General features: G+C 40.3%; 1 protein-coding gene across 1 annotated transcript in view; it reads right to left on the bottom strand.

Moving 5' to 3' along the window:
- SGIP1 (SH3GL interacting endocytic adaptor 1) overlaps positions 1-17,453 on the bottom strand; it is a 195,904-nt gene that overhangs the window by 93,228 nt on the left and 85,223 nt on the right. The window contains exons 3-6 of the mRNA XM_058538246.1: positions 14,794-14,818; positions 8,099-8,155; positions 4,336-4,390; positions 3,462-3,637 (exon numbers count right to left, since the gene is read on the bottom strand). Coding sequence (XP_058394229.1) covers positions 3,462-3,637; positions 4,336-4,390; positions 8,099-8,155; positions 14,794-14,818 — 313 coding nt within the window. The remainder of the gene's footprint in view (positions 1-3,461; positions 3,638-4,335; positions 4,391-8,098; positions 8,156-14,793; positions 14,819-17,453) is intronic.

The raw sequence follows: 17,453 nt of genomic DNA, 5'->3' as shown, positions 1-17,453 counted from the left end.
TTAATTAAGACGCAGTGGCTGAAACTGTCAATGCCCACCAATATCCACTTGCCCCTTTGTTTTTTAGTAACAGAACCCTGAGTTTTAGCTGGTTACATGTCTATCCAGCCAAAGACTACATTTCCCAGACTCCCCTTCAGCTAATGTGGCCACATGATTAAATTATGGCCAGTGGGATCTGAGTGGCAGTCATGTGTGCAACTTCTGAGTTAAACCCTTAAATGAAACCACTGGCCTTGTATTTTCTCTTTCCTCCACCCCAAGGCTGGCACTTGGAGGTCACTGATGGTGGTAGGGCAGCAGCACCCTTGGAAAGGGGGAGCAATAATATAGAAAGTTCCTGGGTTCTTGAATGACCTCTGGAGTAGGGCTCTATTACCCACCTGCACCGCCTACCAGCTTTGACTTTTATATGGGAGAGAAGTAAACCACTTATTTTGTTTAAGCCGTTACTATTTTGGTCTCTGGTGAAGCAGCTCTACCAATATTCTAACTTGTACAGATGCCAAATCAACAACTAAAACCTGGGTGCTGTTCATTCTTTGCCCTATCAGCATGGTCTCTTGTCAGGATAAGAATAGAAATTAACATCCTGTTCCCATGCCTTAACCTCTGCATCATCCCCCCTTCTTTTCTGGTGCTCTGCCTTGTCCTGGCCCACATTATACTTATATTTCCATATAAAAATCAAGGACCAAGGCGAGGACTGGACTGAAATTGTGTTTTGTCTAGACAGTAGGATCTTTTGCGAGCAATGAAAACCTGTATTTTCTATGCTGCTGAAGCTTTGCTTTGGAGAGGAGTAATCTTCAGATAGGTTTATGTTATACATAGACATAGATATATATAATTCATTCATTCATCCATCCATTCATTCATTTCGTTCATTTATTGAGTAATTTGACTATGTAGTGTGTACCAGGAAATTATTCAAAATTCATGATAGGAGATATCAACTGAGTTACAATTCGTTGATATATATTCACAGATGGATGAACAGAACAAGTGAAAAACAACTTTATCTTAAAATTCCCCAAAAGAAATAGAAATCAGAAAGCCAACATAAGCCATTGGTATAAATAGCTTACCCCTTGGAATTTCCTCTATTTCTATTACTGTAAAGATTGATGCTTTTGTAGCCTAAGAACCATAGCGTAAATGAAATATTCTGATATATATCATTAACTGCTGTAGGCTCTATTTCTCTTTGTGTATCTGAATTAAGTGTAGCTATATAAATGCCTGATTGTTTGGCTGGAAACATCTAAAGATGGACAGAGCATTTGCCAATTTTATCATGGCACTGACTGGTTTCAGAAGGTTTTTTCCTACTTATCTGGTTCTGGAGATAATGTACTGCATATGGCATCTGTGAAATACAGGCACACACGGTGAACTAGAAGAGGGCAAGGATTCTGAAGCCCAGAAGATGTTTTCAGGTCCAATCTCTCTTTATACTTATGTATATTTAGAAACATGCTCACCGTTCCTAAAGTAGCAATAACAGCTCACTCTCCTATACTAACTATCAAAAATCACAAATATTTAGAATCATAGGAATGGCAGAGCCAGGTTCTCACATTAGAGGGGACAAGCTCGGGGTGCGAGGGTGGTGGTGGTAAGACGATCTTAGGGTCCATTGGTTTGTGGCATTGCTGGTATGCTGAAACAACCTAACCCTGTGATTACTGTCCCTGAGTGTCTCCATCTGGTTTTCACACTGCTTTCCTAACATCTTTTCATCAGAGTCTTCACCACATCATGTCAATATATTAGCTTAAAAATCGGTGGTGGGAAGAGCTCAGAGTAAACGACCACGCTGCTTGCTGTGCCCTCAGCAACATATCTGGTTGGAGGACTATCTATCAGATGACTTCGGCACACACATTCTTTTTGATAGAACGGATTTCTCCTGTCCTAGATTCAACTAGCTTTCAGCTAATATACACCATGTGTCTGGGACTCTTCTGGTAAGTTTTCTTTCACGTATATTTGTTCATTTAATCTTGTGATCTTGCATCCTACATTTACCCCGAGGTAGCTTCCAAATGCCCGCTAAGTTTATTACACTCTACAGAGAAGTGGACATAAACAGTTTTCAGATATTTAAATAAATTTTTACAATTAATTTAAGAAATGATTCGGTAAGTGAAAAATGATCTGAAAGATGTCAGCTGAAAAGTGAAAGTGTGTGCATTTAAATGCCCCCATTACATAGAAATCACTGGTATTACAGACCAATATGTGAGTCCAAAATCTGTACCTCCCTCTGCGGAAGGGAAGCAAAACTAATGTATTTCATGCTTCCCTTTTCAGGAAGACATCTTAAGATGGCAAGTGAGTATATGATTAAAAATTACCTGAAATACCATTTGCTGTGGTTGATTACTTAGCAATCATTTTATTTGTCACTAACAGTAGTGATAAAGGCCATTATAAGCACTAAGCACTCAAGAAGTCGTCATTATAGATTTTATTCATCCCAGACCGGCAAACATTTATTCTCGAAGGATAGATGATTACAACTCCTTTAGAGGGGTTAGCTGAAATATTTCCAGAAGCATCTCAAAAATGGTTCAGCATTTATTAACTAGCTCATTCATGGGGAATGCTGTGGGGAGGTCACATCTCTCTGAAGAAGATGCCAAGAACATACTTATTAGCTGTTAGTTTGAGAGCTTTCATCTGCTCTGCACAGCTATTTTTAGAAAACAAAATTGTAGCATTTATCACACAGCACGGGGAGAAAATACTGTAAATGCTGGAACTCAGAATTCAGCAACTGAAGAAATTTAGTAGATGGGAACTGGGGGAAGGAAGAGCAAATTGTAGAAAAATACCAATTTGAATAACATATATCAGGCATATCTGTATTTTAGGTGCCTAAAGATCAGAGTATTTATGATAATTTGATAATAAAATATAATTAAGATTATGAGGCTTAATATCTTTTTAGACTATGATCTATGATATTAGACAAATATTTCTTTTTGGAGTATAGCAATGAAAAGCGTTTTTTTTTTTTTTTTAAGAAAAGCATTTTCTTTGGTTTTCTTCCCATGAGTTTCTATGTGTTATATCATTAAAAAGGACACTTAAGATATGTTTTTAAAAATCACTATTGGTAAATATGTAAACTTCATGTTGTTTTTAATTGCTTCAGAAGTAAGTCCGAATAATCTTTTTGTTATGTTTTTTCTTCTTTTAAAATGCTTGCAGGAAAGTAAGTCAAAAAGAAATGTGGTCCCAAGCATTTTCACCATTTTGAAAAGCACAAGAACCGCGGTATAAAACCAGCACGACTTTCTAAAGCTGGCATGGGCCGTGTAGGGTTTATGGAGTGGGTAAACGGGGGCCATGCGCAGCCTTCAGTGTAAGGAGTTTCTGCTCTACTTACTGCCTACGGGCAGAGCACAGCTCTCTGTCCAGCCTTGCCAAAGCTTCATATAAAAACCACTCACCACTGGTGACGGGGAAAGCGCAATGTTGCCTATCGACGCCTTCAGCTCATCTACAGTGGCAGCATTCTTAAGAATGTCTTTAGACTGCAATGGCTTAATCTTGATATTAAATTTCTTGTGTGATTCTTCTTCCTCTTCTGATTCGCTCGAAGAATAAAAGTGCTTTCCTTTGGTAGGTAGAACACAGTTAAAGATACATAACTCTTTTTTCTACTGGGAGGCAATGATGAGGGATTGAACAGAGAGGCAGCAAAAGTATCCTTCGATGGCAGAACATCAAAGCAAAACCCAACAAAAATAAAAAAAGTAAAGCAGGAGAGGGTTAGAATGTATGCGTGTTTCCTCAGAACGTGATTAAGGGTGGTGAGTTTCAAGGAGCAATGGTTATAAGGTCTACATTTTTGCTGCAGTGGCCAGTTGGCGTGTCATGCTCAGCACCCATCCTGGCCAGCCTGCATGAGCTTACTGGTCTACGTAGAGAGGAAGGCCACTCTAGGGATGATTTGGGATGAGTTTTAAGTGCTTCCGAGTGTGACACGCTCTGCCCAGAGATGATTTGTGGGAAAGGATAAGTCAGAGCTGTTTTCCAGCCACTATAAATGACACTGACATATCAGACAACTCAGTCCCCACAATTTGCATGGTTGTTTTTCCGCACATTTCTCTCTTTCTTCTCTCTCATTTCTATGAATAGATCAAAGCAAAATGCCTGCTTGTTAGTGATCAGGCTGTTCTCTGTGCTGTTTACTCTTCTCTAACATTAAGGACAAACGGACTTGGGAAGCATGGGTAATTTCAGCACCTTTTTGAAACCTGAATGGATCATACTGTTTTCTGAGAGAAAATAAAAATTTAAAAAATAAAGAAAGGATATAGCCGGGTTCCTCGGGTCTGATGCTGTAGCCTTCTTCATCCAGCTCAGGTGAGTTCTATAAAATGCAAGCGCACATTAAGCAATTATCATCCTGACAATGATCAAAGAGTTATTAATTTTCTTTCTACTTACTGATATAGACATGTCTCTTATTTTAGGAGGCTAGGATTTTAACTTTTAGAAATGAAGGCTAAGCAGTGTATGTTTAGGTATTTACTTAAGGATACTTGGAGAGTCTTCCTATTAGGAAAATAACCTAGGAATCAATTGTCAATGAAAGAAAACATTCAAAGAGAATTTATCACACATTTCCTATAAGCCAAGGACTTTGCTGAGAAACATAGGGGGATACAAAACGCAAACTGTTTGTCCTCAGGAAAATTGAAATGTATTTTTGTAAGAAAAAAAAAAGCATACAGAACACAAAACATCAGTGATTGGAGTGTGAAGGAAGAGGAAATTAGTGAGGTTTGAAAGAATGGGGGTGAGGGGTTGCATGCGCCTTTCAGGACAGCTGGGGAGGACGGAGGGGAACCGGTGGAGGGAAAGAGCCTGTACTGAGACCAAGGCAGGAACGCACAGCATGATTCAGAGGTGCAAAGGGAGAAGCGACCACAAAGATGACATGACTGGAAAGGAAGCTGGATGGCGGGAGACCATGGGAAACAAGACCACGGGTGCCAACGCGCTGGGGGAAGAGTTTGTGCTTGATTGAGCTTCTGCAGCTTCTCAACACGGGCAGCACATGCTGAAAGCAGAATCCTAAGGTGTTTTGGAAGTGTGCTTCAGGATAGATTGGGGCCGGAGAAACTGGAGAAAAGAAAACTCATTCAAAATATTTGCATCAATTCAGGTAAGATGTGCTAAGAATAAGGACCAAGTTGTCAGAGCTGGGAAGGAATGAATCAAGGACGAGTGGAAGGACAAATTGTTCATTCTTGGTAACAGATCAGTCATAGGAGAAAAGGAGCAGGAAGGTTCAAGAAGACTCCAAGATTTCTACCTTCAAATCCTGGGAGTACTCCTGTCTGAACTAATTGTAACAGCAGGCAACCAACATTTTTAGGAAAAAGACAGTTTGCATTTTGGGGATTAGTATTATCATATTTGAGTTCCTATTATATGGTAAGTATTGTGACCCACAATCCATTTCACTGAACCTTCATAACAATCTTATGTGGAAAGAATTATACCATCCACCAAGGAGGAAACTAAAAGAAATCAGATGTCATTTCTCAAGGAAACACACTCAGCACATGACAGACCTGGGCCTTGACCTCAGGAATTTTGAGACTATCCCGTATGCCTCAGAGGGGAGGAAGGTGAAGAGTTCAAGGGCTGGCCCTCTTGAAGTCAAGGTTATAGGCCTGGAGGTGAAGAGGACAGGGCTGGAGAGAGAGGTTTTTGAGTCACTGAAGCAATAAAAGTGCCGCGATCATGGAGAGAGAAGGGGGACACGGAAAAGTCACCATTTATTGTGGTCTCCCTCACAGCCTCCAGCACTCAAAGTTACTTTTTTTAAAAATACAAGTCTCTTGAGGTCGCTTCCATGCTGAAAACCCTGGCTTCTCACTGCATTTAGAATAAAAGCTCAGTGCCTCTGTGCAGCCCACAGGGCCCTGCGTGAGCTGGCTGCTGGCCCTCTCCAGTCTCAGGCCTGAGATTCTCTTCCCCGACCCCCCTTAGCCCTACGGCCTCCTTCCCGTTGTTAACTTTTATGATTTGGATACAACAGCTTTTTCCCATTTCAGGGTCCTCATAAATGCCATTCTCTCTGCCTGGAATGCTCTTCCCTCAAATGTTAAGCCAGTCAACTCCCACTTATAGTTTAGGGCTTTGCTTAAAGGTCACATCCTCCCTGAGGCCTGCCCTCCTCTTTCTCCTTCCCTCCCAAAAGAGTGATGATATAATCTATGAAGAATAAAATCCTTCTCACTGCTTAGAGAAAATGGTGTCTAATGTATAATTACAGCAGCAACTCCTATGTGTCCTGATTAGTTTCTAAGACTAAACAAATTTGAGGGTAGTTATGCTTCATTTAAGCACCCAAGTGTTGACCAGGAGAGCACCAGAGTTTAGGGTTGTGTGCTAGATGGGGGGTAGGGTGTAGTACTTGGTAAGAAATTTGGTATTTTAATTATCATCCTTCTTGTTTGTTTAGAGTATCCCATTCTTGTGTACTAAGGAATCCTACAAAATATAACAAAAGTCTTTCTAGGTAAAAAAGAATTAATTTTGGGAAAAGAACTCACCCTTTCTTAATATCTAGTAGCTTCCCTTATAACATTATTTGTGAACAGTTTGGATTTAGGGTAACATGGGGGCTGTCACAGATTTCAGAGAATTGAACTGTGAAAGAGATCAAGATCTCAGTCCTGGGAAACAGATGTGAGAGGACCAGGCAATGAGATTGGCAGAGAAACATGTTTTAGGGTGTAGGGGTGGGAAGCAAGAAGAATTAACCTTCAGTTTTCCTTTCTCTAAAATGCAGATGACGTAGTATTTGCTTCTTAAGGCAGCAAGGAGTCCATAGCATTTAATATTATGACTGACAAATAGTGAATATTCAATAAATGGTAGTATTATTTATTATCAAAATAAAATTCTTCTTATAAACAAATATGCTTTGTTATAAACAAAAACACTTTAATGTCAAGCTTAACTTTTATGGAAGGGGAGGTTAGGTCAAGGTGGTCAGTCATCAACAGGACACGTGTGAAAGCATCGTGCAGGGATTGTGGATTCGGGCAGTAGAAATGACCTTTGATGTGAACATGGTCTACGTGTCTTATATGATTAGAGATCCAAGAGTGATTGTGGTGGTCCTGTGTGTGTTCATGATGCCAATCAGTTTCTGGGGGAATTATGAGGAGAGTTTAGGTCTCAGCTGGGATTCATCCTCACTCCTCGAGAAGCAACAAGGGATTGTCACTTGACCTGGGAAAAATCTGTACCATGAGGCTATAATAATTATGTGCCACGGTCTGAACGTTTGTGTTCTCCCAAAATTCGTATGTTGAAATCCTCACCCCAAGGTGATGGTGTTAGGAGGTGGGGCTGTTGGGAAGTGATTAGGTTGTAAGGGAAGAGCCCTCGTATTGGGATTAGTGAGACCCCAGTGAGGTTACAGCTAGAAGGTGCAACCTACAAACCAGAAAGTGGGCCCTCAATCAGACACACACCGGACACCAAACATGCTGGCACCATGATCGTGGACTTCCAAGCCTACAGAACTCGTAGAAATAAATGTTTGTTGATTATAAGGCACTCAGTTTATGGTACTCTTGTTATAGCAACCCAAACAGACTAAGATATTATGAAACCAAGGCCCAGAGGTTAATTGACTTGCCTTGGATTCTTAAAGCTGATTAGAAAGAGAACCAAGACTGAAACATCTGGAGTTAATAGTAGAAAAAGCCTTTTTTGAACACATATTACAGGCTACGCAAGCTACTGAAATATTCGGCAAATAATTAGCTCATTGAATCCTCAAAACAATGCTGTAAAGACTTCACGTCTGCTGGTCAGCAAATAGCTCTCCCAAAGCCACACCCAACTGATGCATGGAGGGGCCAGGTCTTGAACCCAGGTCTAAGAGTCTCTCGTGCTTAATCCCTGTACCACCCTAATTGTGCCAGGCACTTCCTAATGAGATGGAAAGTGTTTCACTTATTTCTGTGTCCTATTATAAATATGAGAATGCCTCAACTTGTTTTCAAGTTGTGAAATACTTAGTAAAGAAAAACAATCTTGTGATACTCACGTATCTTTCCCAATCAATTTCTGCATAAAATCCATTTGGTGCCCCATTGCTTTTCTTCTGTAATAAATTTGAAAATACATTTAGAGGAGAAATATTTGAATGAAAAAAAAGGAACAAAGAATGCTTCACTCTTATCTGTATTTAGCAAGAGCTATCAAAATCCAGCACTGGAAAGACAAATGAGAGCAGCCTATTAAGCACCCACACTGGTGTAACTGAGTGGTAAATTGAGCTGCCGTCACGCTGCATACCAGAGCTTACGTACTAATTTCACAAAAGACTGTAGGATCCCTAAGCACAGGGATATTAACAAGTAGTGGTTCAAATTTTATTCAAGTACTGAAGAATTAGAAGCATCTACATTATAATTTAATCCTCTATAACTTCAGGGCATGTAACTATATATAGACATATGTATTTAAACGGAAACATTTTAACTTCTGCGTTGCTCTCACATACAATTAGTTCCAACATGTCCAAAGTCTTCATACCAGTCTCTATGTAATCTTCTCGTAGCTTTTCTAACACTGACTCAACTTTCCTAACTCCCTCCTGATAGAATATAAAGGAAATCAGCTTCATATTAGTTAACTCAGCTCCTACGCATTACAAATAGTATTGATATTCTTTTCAAGTGGCTTTTCTTAACAAATTATTAAAATAGAATTCGAGGATTAACGAGGATTTCTGTCATCCATGCGTCCTATGCCTTCATGAGCCCACATCACTGCAAGATGACTGGATATCAGCATTACTCTCTCTGGATCTTTGTAAACTTCTCTTTGGTCCCCAGTCCCATCATGATATATGGCCACTAGCACTTGAGCAATGATGTGGCATCATCCAAACAGAAATTGCTAGGATTCTCTACTTTTTGTGAGCAAAGGACAAAAACACAAATCAAGTGGGTCATGGAGAGTCCATTCAACAACATTCCTGTACGTAGCACACAGAGCGATGTATGTCACTGAGCACTAGCCGATCTCCGAACAACACACATCAAATGGTGAAGCATGAGGCTTGAGGACAGGACCTCTAATTTTACACCACAAATAAAGGCCACTTGAACAACAATGTGGACAGCTAACACCTAATTTGACAAACAGGTAAGAGGAGTAAGCTTTCTGTGTATGTATATCACTAGAAAACCAAATTAGAGGTATCCTAGTAACCATTAGTGTTGATTAATACTTATTGAATGTTGACTGGGCATTCTAAGAACTAGCAGTAGCTTAGTTAGGGTGAACAGTGCTTGAGGAACAGATAAAGTGTTCATGCCCTCCCTCTTCCTATACACTGCCACTGCACTGAATTTATGAGTACAAGAACTCTGCCATGCCTCCACAGACCAGCACCCAGGAACAGGCCCCGTGCCCCTCCTCCTCTTTGTTCTGCTCCTGACAAAGATTATACACTTTGTCAGACCACATCATTTTAACCTTCTCACAGAATTGCCTTCATTGAATTAATGCTTCTGTGATATTCTTTCTACTTTTAAAAATCTGCCATGTCAACACTGCACCTATATAAGCTATGAAGTTGAGGACATGGCCCATTAAATAACGTACCATCTAGTAATAAAAAATCTCTCCCAGGGGAATGGGCATGGTTCCTATTTTCTTTTTGTCATATTTGCTTTCTTGTTTAATTCCTACTTTACCACTCTGTTTGCGTGTGTCTTCTTTGCAAAATTCTCCAAATCCTTCTTAGAAAGCATATAAAATAAATTCAATATACATATTTAACTTATAATAATGGGAAATCAAATGAACTAAGTTGATTCCAAAGAACTAAACTCATGAATTTTGTGATCAGTACACTATCACTATTAATATACTATTTAGTTCATAAACAATTCTTCAATACAAGGATCGTTACCTAAAAACCAAAGAGATTAGGCAAATTAATTTTCAAAGTTTTACAGTTTGCTTCCAGGATAATCTCATCTCCATAACCAAAGCCCTTCACAATCAAGATAACTTATGTGTTCCACTGAACGAATATGTGTGTGTGTTTCCTTCCTGACAACATATATCCAACATTATGGATAAAAAAGTTTCTGAATTTTCTAGATCTGGGCTGAGTGAAACTTCCCCAGTTTCCATGAAAACCAGTGGAAGCTTGAGATGAAGAGAAAGCAAAACCTAGAAACAATTTTTTCTTTTAAACTAAGAAAATTTTAAACACAAATACTAAACACAAACAACAACTCATAACAATACATTCTTCTGGGTAGATATTCAACCCACATACACACGCACGGCTTTATTAGATGAACTGGCAATTTGGCGTCCTTTGTGCTAGTGAATTCTTATAAATATATGTGGTTTTACAAGCGGAAATTATGAAGTTAAAGCTAGGCCAGGGCCTGGCTAAAGTTCTTCTGGTCAAACCCCAAGGAAAAAATGATTCTCCTGGTTTAACTGCTTAAGCAAGGTGCAGCTCATGGTGGTAATAGTGAAGGCAATGGCTCTACAGATTTTCAATTGGAAAACATCGAAGAAGCAAGGAAGAATATAAGTTAAGTGGGGAAATATTATTTAAAAATGAGGCTTAACAGTAAAAGCAATATTGGCTATTTACCAACACATAAACAGTGATTTTTCTCCTGGAGTTGGAGTTATGTATTCTTTTACTTCTTTCTTTTTAAAAATTCTTTTTTTAACTTGAATAAGTAAATTTTATAACTTGAATATATGACTCTTATTTAAAGATAACTGAGGCTCCCAGCAACATTAATCATGTTTTAATAGGTATTTTACTTTGGCTTTATTTCAGGCTTATTATCTGCTCTCAGATAATATGATGGGCTAAATCAATAAATGTAGTAACAATTGTGTTCAATTACACATTTATTAAAGTTCTGAATTTCCACTGTGAATACTCCTCTTTTCCAAGGTCAGTTCATGGCCACGTAGTGTTCCTTGGGTGAGAAGTATTAAAGACACATGAGGTACCACCTAAATATTATCTTTTTGTCACCGAGGTAGACTTGACTCACTTTGTAAATAATCCTATGGAACAGCACTGTCCAGTAGAACTGTCTGTGAAGATGGAAATGTTCTATATGTTGCTGTCCAATATGGTAGCCACTAGTCACAAGTAGCTATGGCATACTTGAAATGTGGCAAGTGTGACTGACGAACTGAATTTTAAATAGCCACATGCGGCTGCCATATTTGACAACACAGCTATAGTTGTTGCATAGTCTGGGCTGGGATCAGCCTCCCTAACTTGACATCATGTGGTCAAGTACATTGGTTCCCACAGGCCAAGGTCCTGCCAGATTCCAGATGTTACCGAGATAGTGCTTATCTTAACTAATGACTATTCAATTTGTGTGGTGACATTTTATATTATATCCAAGCCTTTCTTACAGATAACGGACTCTTTTTAAAATCTGAATCCCTGTCCTTTGTCTAAGATAAAGGAAATGCACATCTTTTCTGCCTGACTACTCTTTAAAGTATGTTTGGATGTCAAAGTAGTCTATACGGTTGATTTTGAAATTGGCCCCAGGTATTCAAAAAGTAATTCGGAAATATCTAGGAAAGAGTCTTCTTAAACAAAATAAATAAATGCTACTGTTTTTTCCAAATTTCAAATTGAGATTTTACTCACTGTTTCTACAACCCCTTGGAAATTTTAAACTAAAATCTGTTTCCTTACCGAAACTTTTTTTCCTCCTTCACGCGCACACTCTGCTTTGTTATGGTAGGGTGGTTCATGTGGGCTGGGCTGCTGGAATTGATTGTTTTCATGTAGAAAAAAGTTGTTAAAGGATCTGTTTGTTCTTCAAGACACATATAAAGAATCACACGGAGTCAGCAAACATACCATAGAAGAAACAATTTCTAGGCCAAATTGTAGGGCCTACCAATCTCGGCAGGGTTCCTTAAGCAAAGAGTGGACTTTGGGGCCCATAATGAGGCTCTATTCAGCAGGCCAGCATGGCTAGGCCAGGAGAAGAAGGGAGAAGGAGGAAGACACATCCCTCAGACACTAGGAATTATATGGGTCTAGTCCTCATTCAGCTAGCACTTAATTTACAGGTAGAGAACAGACACCGTGAGACACCAGAAGAGACTGAATAAAAATGGTTGTATTTCTAAGTACAGAAAGTCTAGCTCCATCGTATTTTCCCCTAGATCAAAGCCTTCCTGAGGGTCATCCGTACATACAGCACACACAGCTGACAGCTCCAAAGCTGGGCCCTTTCCAGCACACGTGTTCAGGATGAGCAGAGATCACCTCACAGCAATGGCTGTACCCCCAATGCTCCCAGTCTATGTGTGGAAGGAAATCTGAACTGTTAAGGAAAAAGTTAGAGTGTATCCTGCACAAAGTGCTTTGTCTCTGGGTTAGGATGCAACATCACACACAGCTGCCTGAAGTCTTGGACATCATGACAGACAGCTCTGCCAGGGATGGGTGCATTCAGCCAGTGGGGAGCAAGGCAAGCCCACCTTCACTCATGCAGCCCTGCCACGAAGTCTCTGTAGACTATCCCTCAAAAACATTGTCATCAAAGATGGGCTTCACTGGATCTTGGGAAACTGAAACTAAATAAGCATCAGTACATTAAACCTATCGTGTAGCCTCTGTGCCGACAAGGTAGTCTACAAGCATTAAGTGGGTGCACCACCACCTGTAGTTTGTGGAACCACATAGTGACACCATAAAGGTCAACTTCAGACATGCCAAAGGCAATAATTTGGAAGCTACATCAGCCACAGAAACACGGACTGGGTCCACAGACACAAGGTCTTAAAGAAATCAGTCTGAGTTTGAAAGAAAATCGGGGCCAGATCTCCCACGACAAAATGCAAATAGAAACTGGATGCCTGTAGCACAGGGATGATGAGGAGTTCTCAAAATCTGGTGGCCAAGGTAAGCGGGGTAAACTTGGGGAACATTTCCAAATGGTAAAGCTAGCAGCTGGCTAATAATTTCCAATTACCTAAGAAGCTGTACACCTTGTTTCTGAGAAAATGCATCTATTTTGATTGTAGACTTTTTCAAACAGGTCTGCATTATTTCCTGAGAAACCAAAATTAAATAATTCCTCTTTCCTAGTAATCATGACCAATGATATTTATGGCATTTCCAATTAAGTGGCAAAGAGGGCACAACTGCTCATTAATAGCTTTCCATGACTGGGCACGGAGGCGGTAAAGGAGGACTGGGGGAACTCAGGTGTGAAGTCCCGCCCCAGGGTGGACTGGTCCGCGGAATCGCAGCTGGGCTCATTAATGCAGCGCATACTCATAGCTGCCTGCTACATGCCGTCTGCTGTACCAGGCGCCAGGTGCATATTCCACCAGAGATTTTAACTGGTGATCCCTAGAAGAGCAGAGAACACTGAGGCAGCAACGGGGCCTCTGAGACAACGAACTGGAGGAAAGGGGAGCTTTAGAGAAAGAACAAAGGACAAGACTGAGGGAGGCAGAGGGAGAGAAGCAAGAAATAGCAATCCAGCCTGGGAGCAGCAGGGAGACAAAGCAGAGAACAGCTAACAGAGCCTTGCAAAACTCAGAATGGAGGAGACGAGAGAACCCAGGGAGGGGACAGAGACAGAAGCAGAGAGAAGACACGGAAGCAGAGAGTACCTGAGACAGAGTTAACGAGAGGGCTCTGAGCCAGAAGCAAGAGGTGAGGAGAAGCTGAGTCTTCTGGGTCTTTTTTTTCCCCTGCTGAATAGAGCCTTGATTATAGTGTTACCCAATGTCTGACCAATTTCAGTCTATTTTCTTAACATTTCATGGCGAGAAGTACATGAATGCAAAAAGCACCCCAAAGCTAAGAACCTCGAGTCAAGTGTGGGACAAAAACTCCTACTATAGCTGCAATTAACACCCCGATTTTGGTATAATACTGTAACGGGCGAATTTTAAAAAAATATTTTTAACCACCAGATTTATTTTAGTTCCCACTCCAGCCTAATGAGCCTAATGAGAGTCCATTTTTTTTTCAGTAACAGCTGTTCTTTTGAACCTTCTGAATAGACATCTGATTTAGATTTGAAGGAAGTCGTTTTAGAAGTTGGTGCAGACCCCATAAGCCCAACTCGGCTATATCCAGGCCTGTGCACCACAGACTTCCTGAAAAAGCAAGAAATCTGGCGTCCAGCAAGGAGTCAGAGTTACTGTTAAATCTAAACCCAGTGGACACATTTCCCTCCTTCAGGCTGTAAATTCAGGCATAAGTGGTTTCAAGACCATTCCCTACTTGTGAATTTAATAGAGAAAATCTATCTGCAGCTCAGCTACGCAAGGGAAGGGCTTCTTTTGTTTTTATTGGATCTCAGCTCCATTATGACTTTGTGGCCTCTGTTGGAGAAAACATTCTCGCATAATGAGCTTTTATATCATTAAATTGGAAATGAAATAACAGTTGATGGTAGCAGCCCCTGCAGGAACTGTCTGGCTTTGGACCCACCATATTGATGACTGGTTTGCTCGCTTACTCGGGGGCAGGGTTTTAGGTGAATGCAATAAATAAGTTGAATTTTACCAAGACTGCATTTATGTCCCATGCAATTACTACAGAAAATTACAACAGTGAGAGGTCTCAAAAGTCATTTAAGCTATTTTTTTCCCTACAGAAAAGAAAGAAAAGAAACGGGGCTTTAAGAAACTTAAACATAGCATATATTGAAGTGCAAACCTACTAAAAATGGTCATTTAAATACTTACAATTCCATCTCTATCTGGTGAACCTCTGTAACAAAGAGAAATTGGTAGCTATTAGGAAAATGAACCATTCTTGCTGCATAGAGTAAAGTACAAGAAGAATCCCGAACCACCTCTCTCCCTTCTCCCACATTCCCACCCCTGTAAGCCTGGCAAATGGAAACAAAATCAAAACAAATCGGTTGAGTGACAGCCGAGTGTGGGGTGCGTGTATGTGTGTGTGGGAGAGAGATTCTCATTAAAAACTGAAGTCTAAAAGGTACAAGTTGCTGGTGCAGTGTCTTGGTGCACATTTGAGACAAGAATTCATTGTCTGTCCTAGTCTAGCTGGCTCCATTTAAAACAACCACAAGGAATGTAAACCGATTTCATCTCTCTCATTTTTCCCCCGTGAGTGTTCTTGAATTTTCCCCTATAAGAAGGAACTTCTATGGTATTTTTCAACTTACTTTGAGAATCTATATTTTCTTCCATATTTCTATATTTACTGCTCCTTTGATTATAGGAGAGCAGGAAATGAGAGGAGGGCAATGTTTTGCTAAATGGCTCACTCCGATGACTAAGTCCAGGGTAGTTAATCCACAGTGGCACTATGCTGCAGTGCTTGGAGCGAAGCTTTAGAGTAGGAAGAATTTGGGGGTCCAGACTCCACCACTTATTAGTTCTGTGACTTTGAACACATTCTTAACCTCTTTAAGCCAGTTTAAATAAGATAATGTATGTAAAGAACTTATAATTGTTCCTGATACATACTAAGTATTAGAATATATTCATTTCTTGTAATTTTTTTTCTCCTCCATGATGTCTGTTTACAAGGAACACAAAATTGCCCACCTGCTGCCACATTAGACTTTATATCAACATAGGAAGGGTATTATTATTGTTACTTTGGAAAACTGAACTGGAGGAGCCAGAGGAAGGGAGAAACAAGAGGATAGTCACTGCAACTCTATAAGTTTCTATTTCAATTCACTCTGTAAGGAACTAGAAAATGTTATTCTATTAACATGGAGACCAGAATTATGCTTAGATGAGGATCTGCACTGTTTGGAAGAAAATCTTAATAAGTGCCTGGACTGTGAAATCTTGAGAAATTGGTGTGGTTGGAACTATTCTTTAGGAGGTGGGACCAGGTATGGAAATTCTTTATTGCTTCATAGGATGGGGCAGAGGAGAGAGAGCGCACGAGAGAAAGAGAGAGATGCAGAGAGTAGGTGGGACGCCCTCTGGGCTCCAAGATGTGATTCTTCTTCCCCGCTAACACCCCCTTCGAAATGAGCAGAATATTCTACTTTGATTACAAAACACTCGATGGGAATGCATCATTTGCATAACCGGTGAATTCTGCGTCTCCATGGACGTCGAGGCCAGTCAGTGAAACAGGGACGAGAGGCAGAGATGACCCTGATGTCGAAAGATTATGGGAGTTAACGGGAATCTCGGGGTTTTCGGACATTCTCTGGCTATGGGAATTAGTTGGTTCAAAGAAATTTTATCTAAAATAGAAGGATTATCTAAAACAGAGTCTCAGCTGATAAAAGCTATAATTCGTTGAACAAATATTGAGTGCTTATAATGGGCCAGGCACTAGGCTAGCGAGGATCACGGGATAAAAATAATGAAGAAGACATGCTCATCACAGAGAGAATGAGACAGGCAAGTCAAATCCCGTGGGTTATCATGGCCACGATATGCCCAGGCCGCCCAGGTAGGAAAGCACAGAGGAAAGGTACCAACTCACACTCATCAAAACCAGCTTCCCTTTCATATCTATACACTGCAAAAATGAGCATTTCTTCCTAGGATTTCAACCCCTGCTGGAGGAATCGGGAGAGAGGTGATTGTAACAATTTTTATGTAGGATATATCCAGGCACTGATCCTTGTGGAAAAGAGAAGCCTCTGGAGATCAGCCTGGCTGTGTGTGGTGTTGTCCCCTTGGTCTACGTACATGGGCATATTGATAGGGGGTCTTAAATAGGGGACCACTTGATCTCATATATATCGCAGCTATAGGGATGGCATTTCAACACTTTTAATCAGAAAAACTGTAATTGTACATAGCAGCTCTGGTGTCCTATTCTGATCCTTTGTCTTATCCATTGATGAAAATGGGGCTGGTGCTTCCTAGAATGGTGGCAGTAACCATGACAATCAAGAGTCAAGAGCGCCGGTTCTACTGCCACACTGCCTGGGTTCACCCAACTTAGATCTCCCAGCTGCATAACTTTGGGCAAGTCACTGCACCCTCTGTGTCTCAGTTTCCTCATCTACAAAGTAGCCGTGATAATAGCATGTGCCCGAGAGGGCTATTAGAGGATTCAATGAGTTAATATAAGTGAAGAGCCTGGACTGGTGCCTAGAACATAGTAAATACTTATTAAATGTTATCTAGAATAAGAATTATTATAAAATCTGACCTAGGATGGGGAGTAGAGAGGTTTTAGAGCGGCAGACTCTTCGGCATGTGTTCTCAATTCATCTCCTAATCCCTTTTTATCAAGTTTTATATTTTATTTTTAAATGTTTTTTTTTTCTTTTTAACCACAACCTTCTATTTTAAAACTAATCACCTACCATGGACCCTTTGCCTTCATCTGAAAAGTGTCAGTTACATCTCGCAACTACTGCCTTTTCTCTTACCCTTGTACCGGTCTTGAGTAT

This window comes from Diceros bicornis, chromosome 4 (assembly GCF_020826845.1).
Source record: "Diceros bicornis minor isolate mBicDic1 chromosome 4, mDicBic1.mat.cur, whole genome shotgun sequence".
Taxonomy (NCBI): Eukaryota; Metazoa; Chordata; class Mammalia; order Perissodactyla; family Rhinocerotidae; genus Diceros; species Diceros bicornis.
This window is presented reverse-complemented; position numbering and strand designations above follow the sequence as displayed.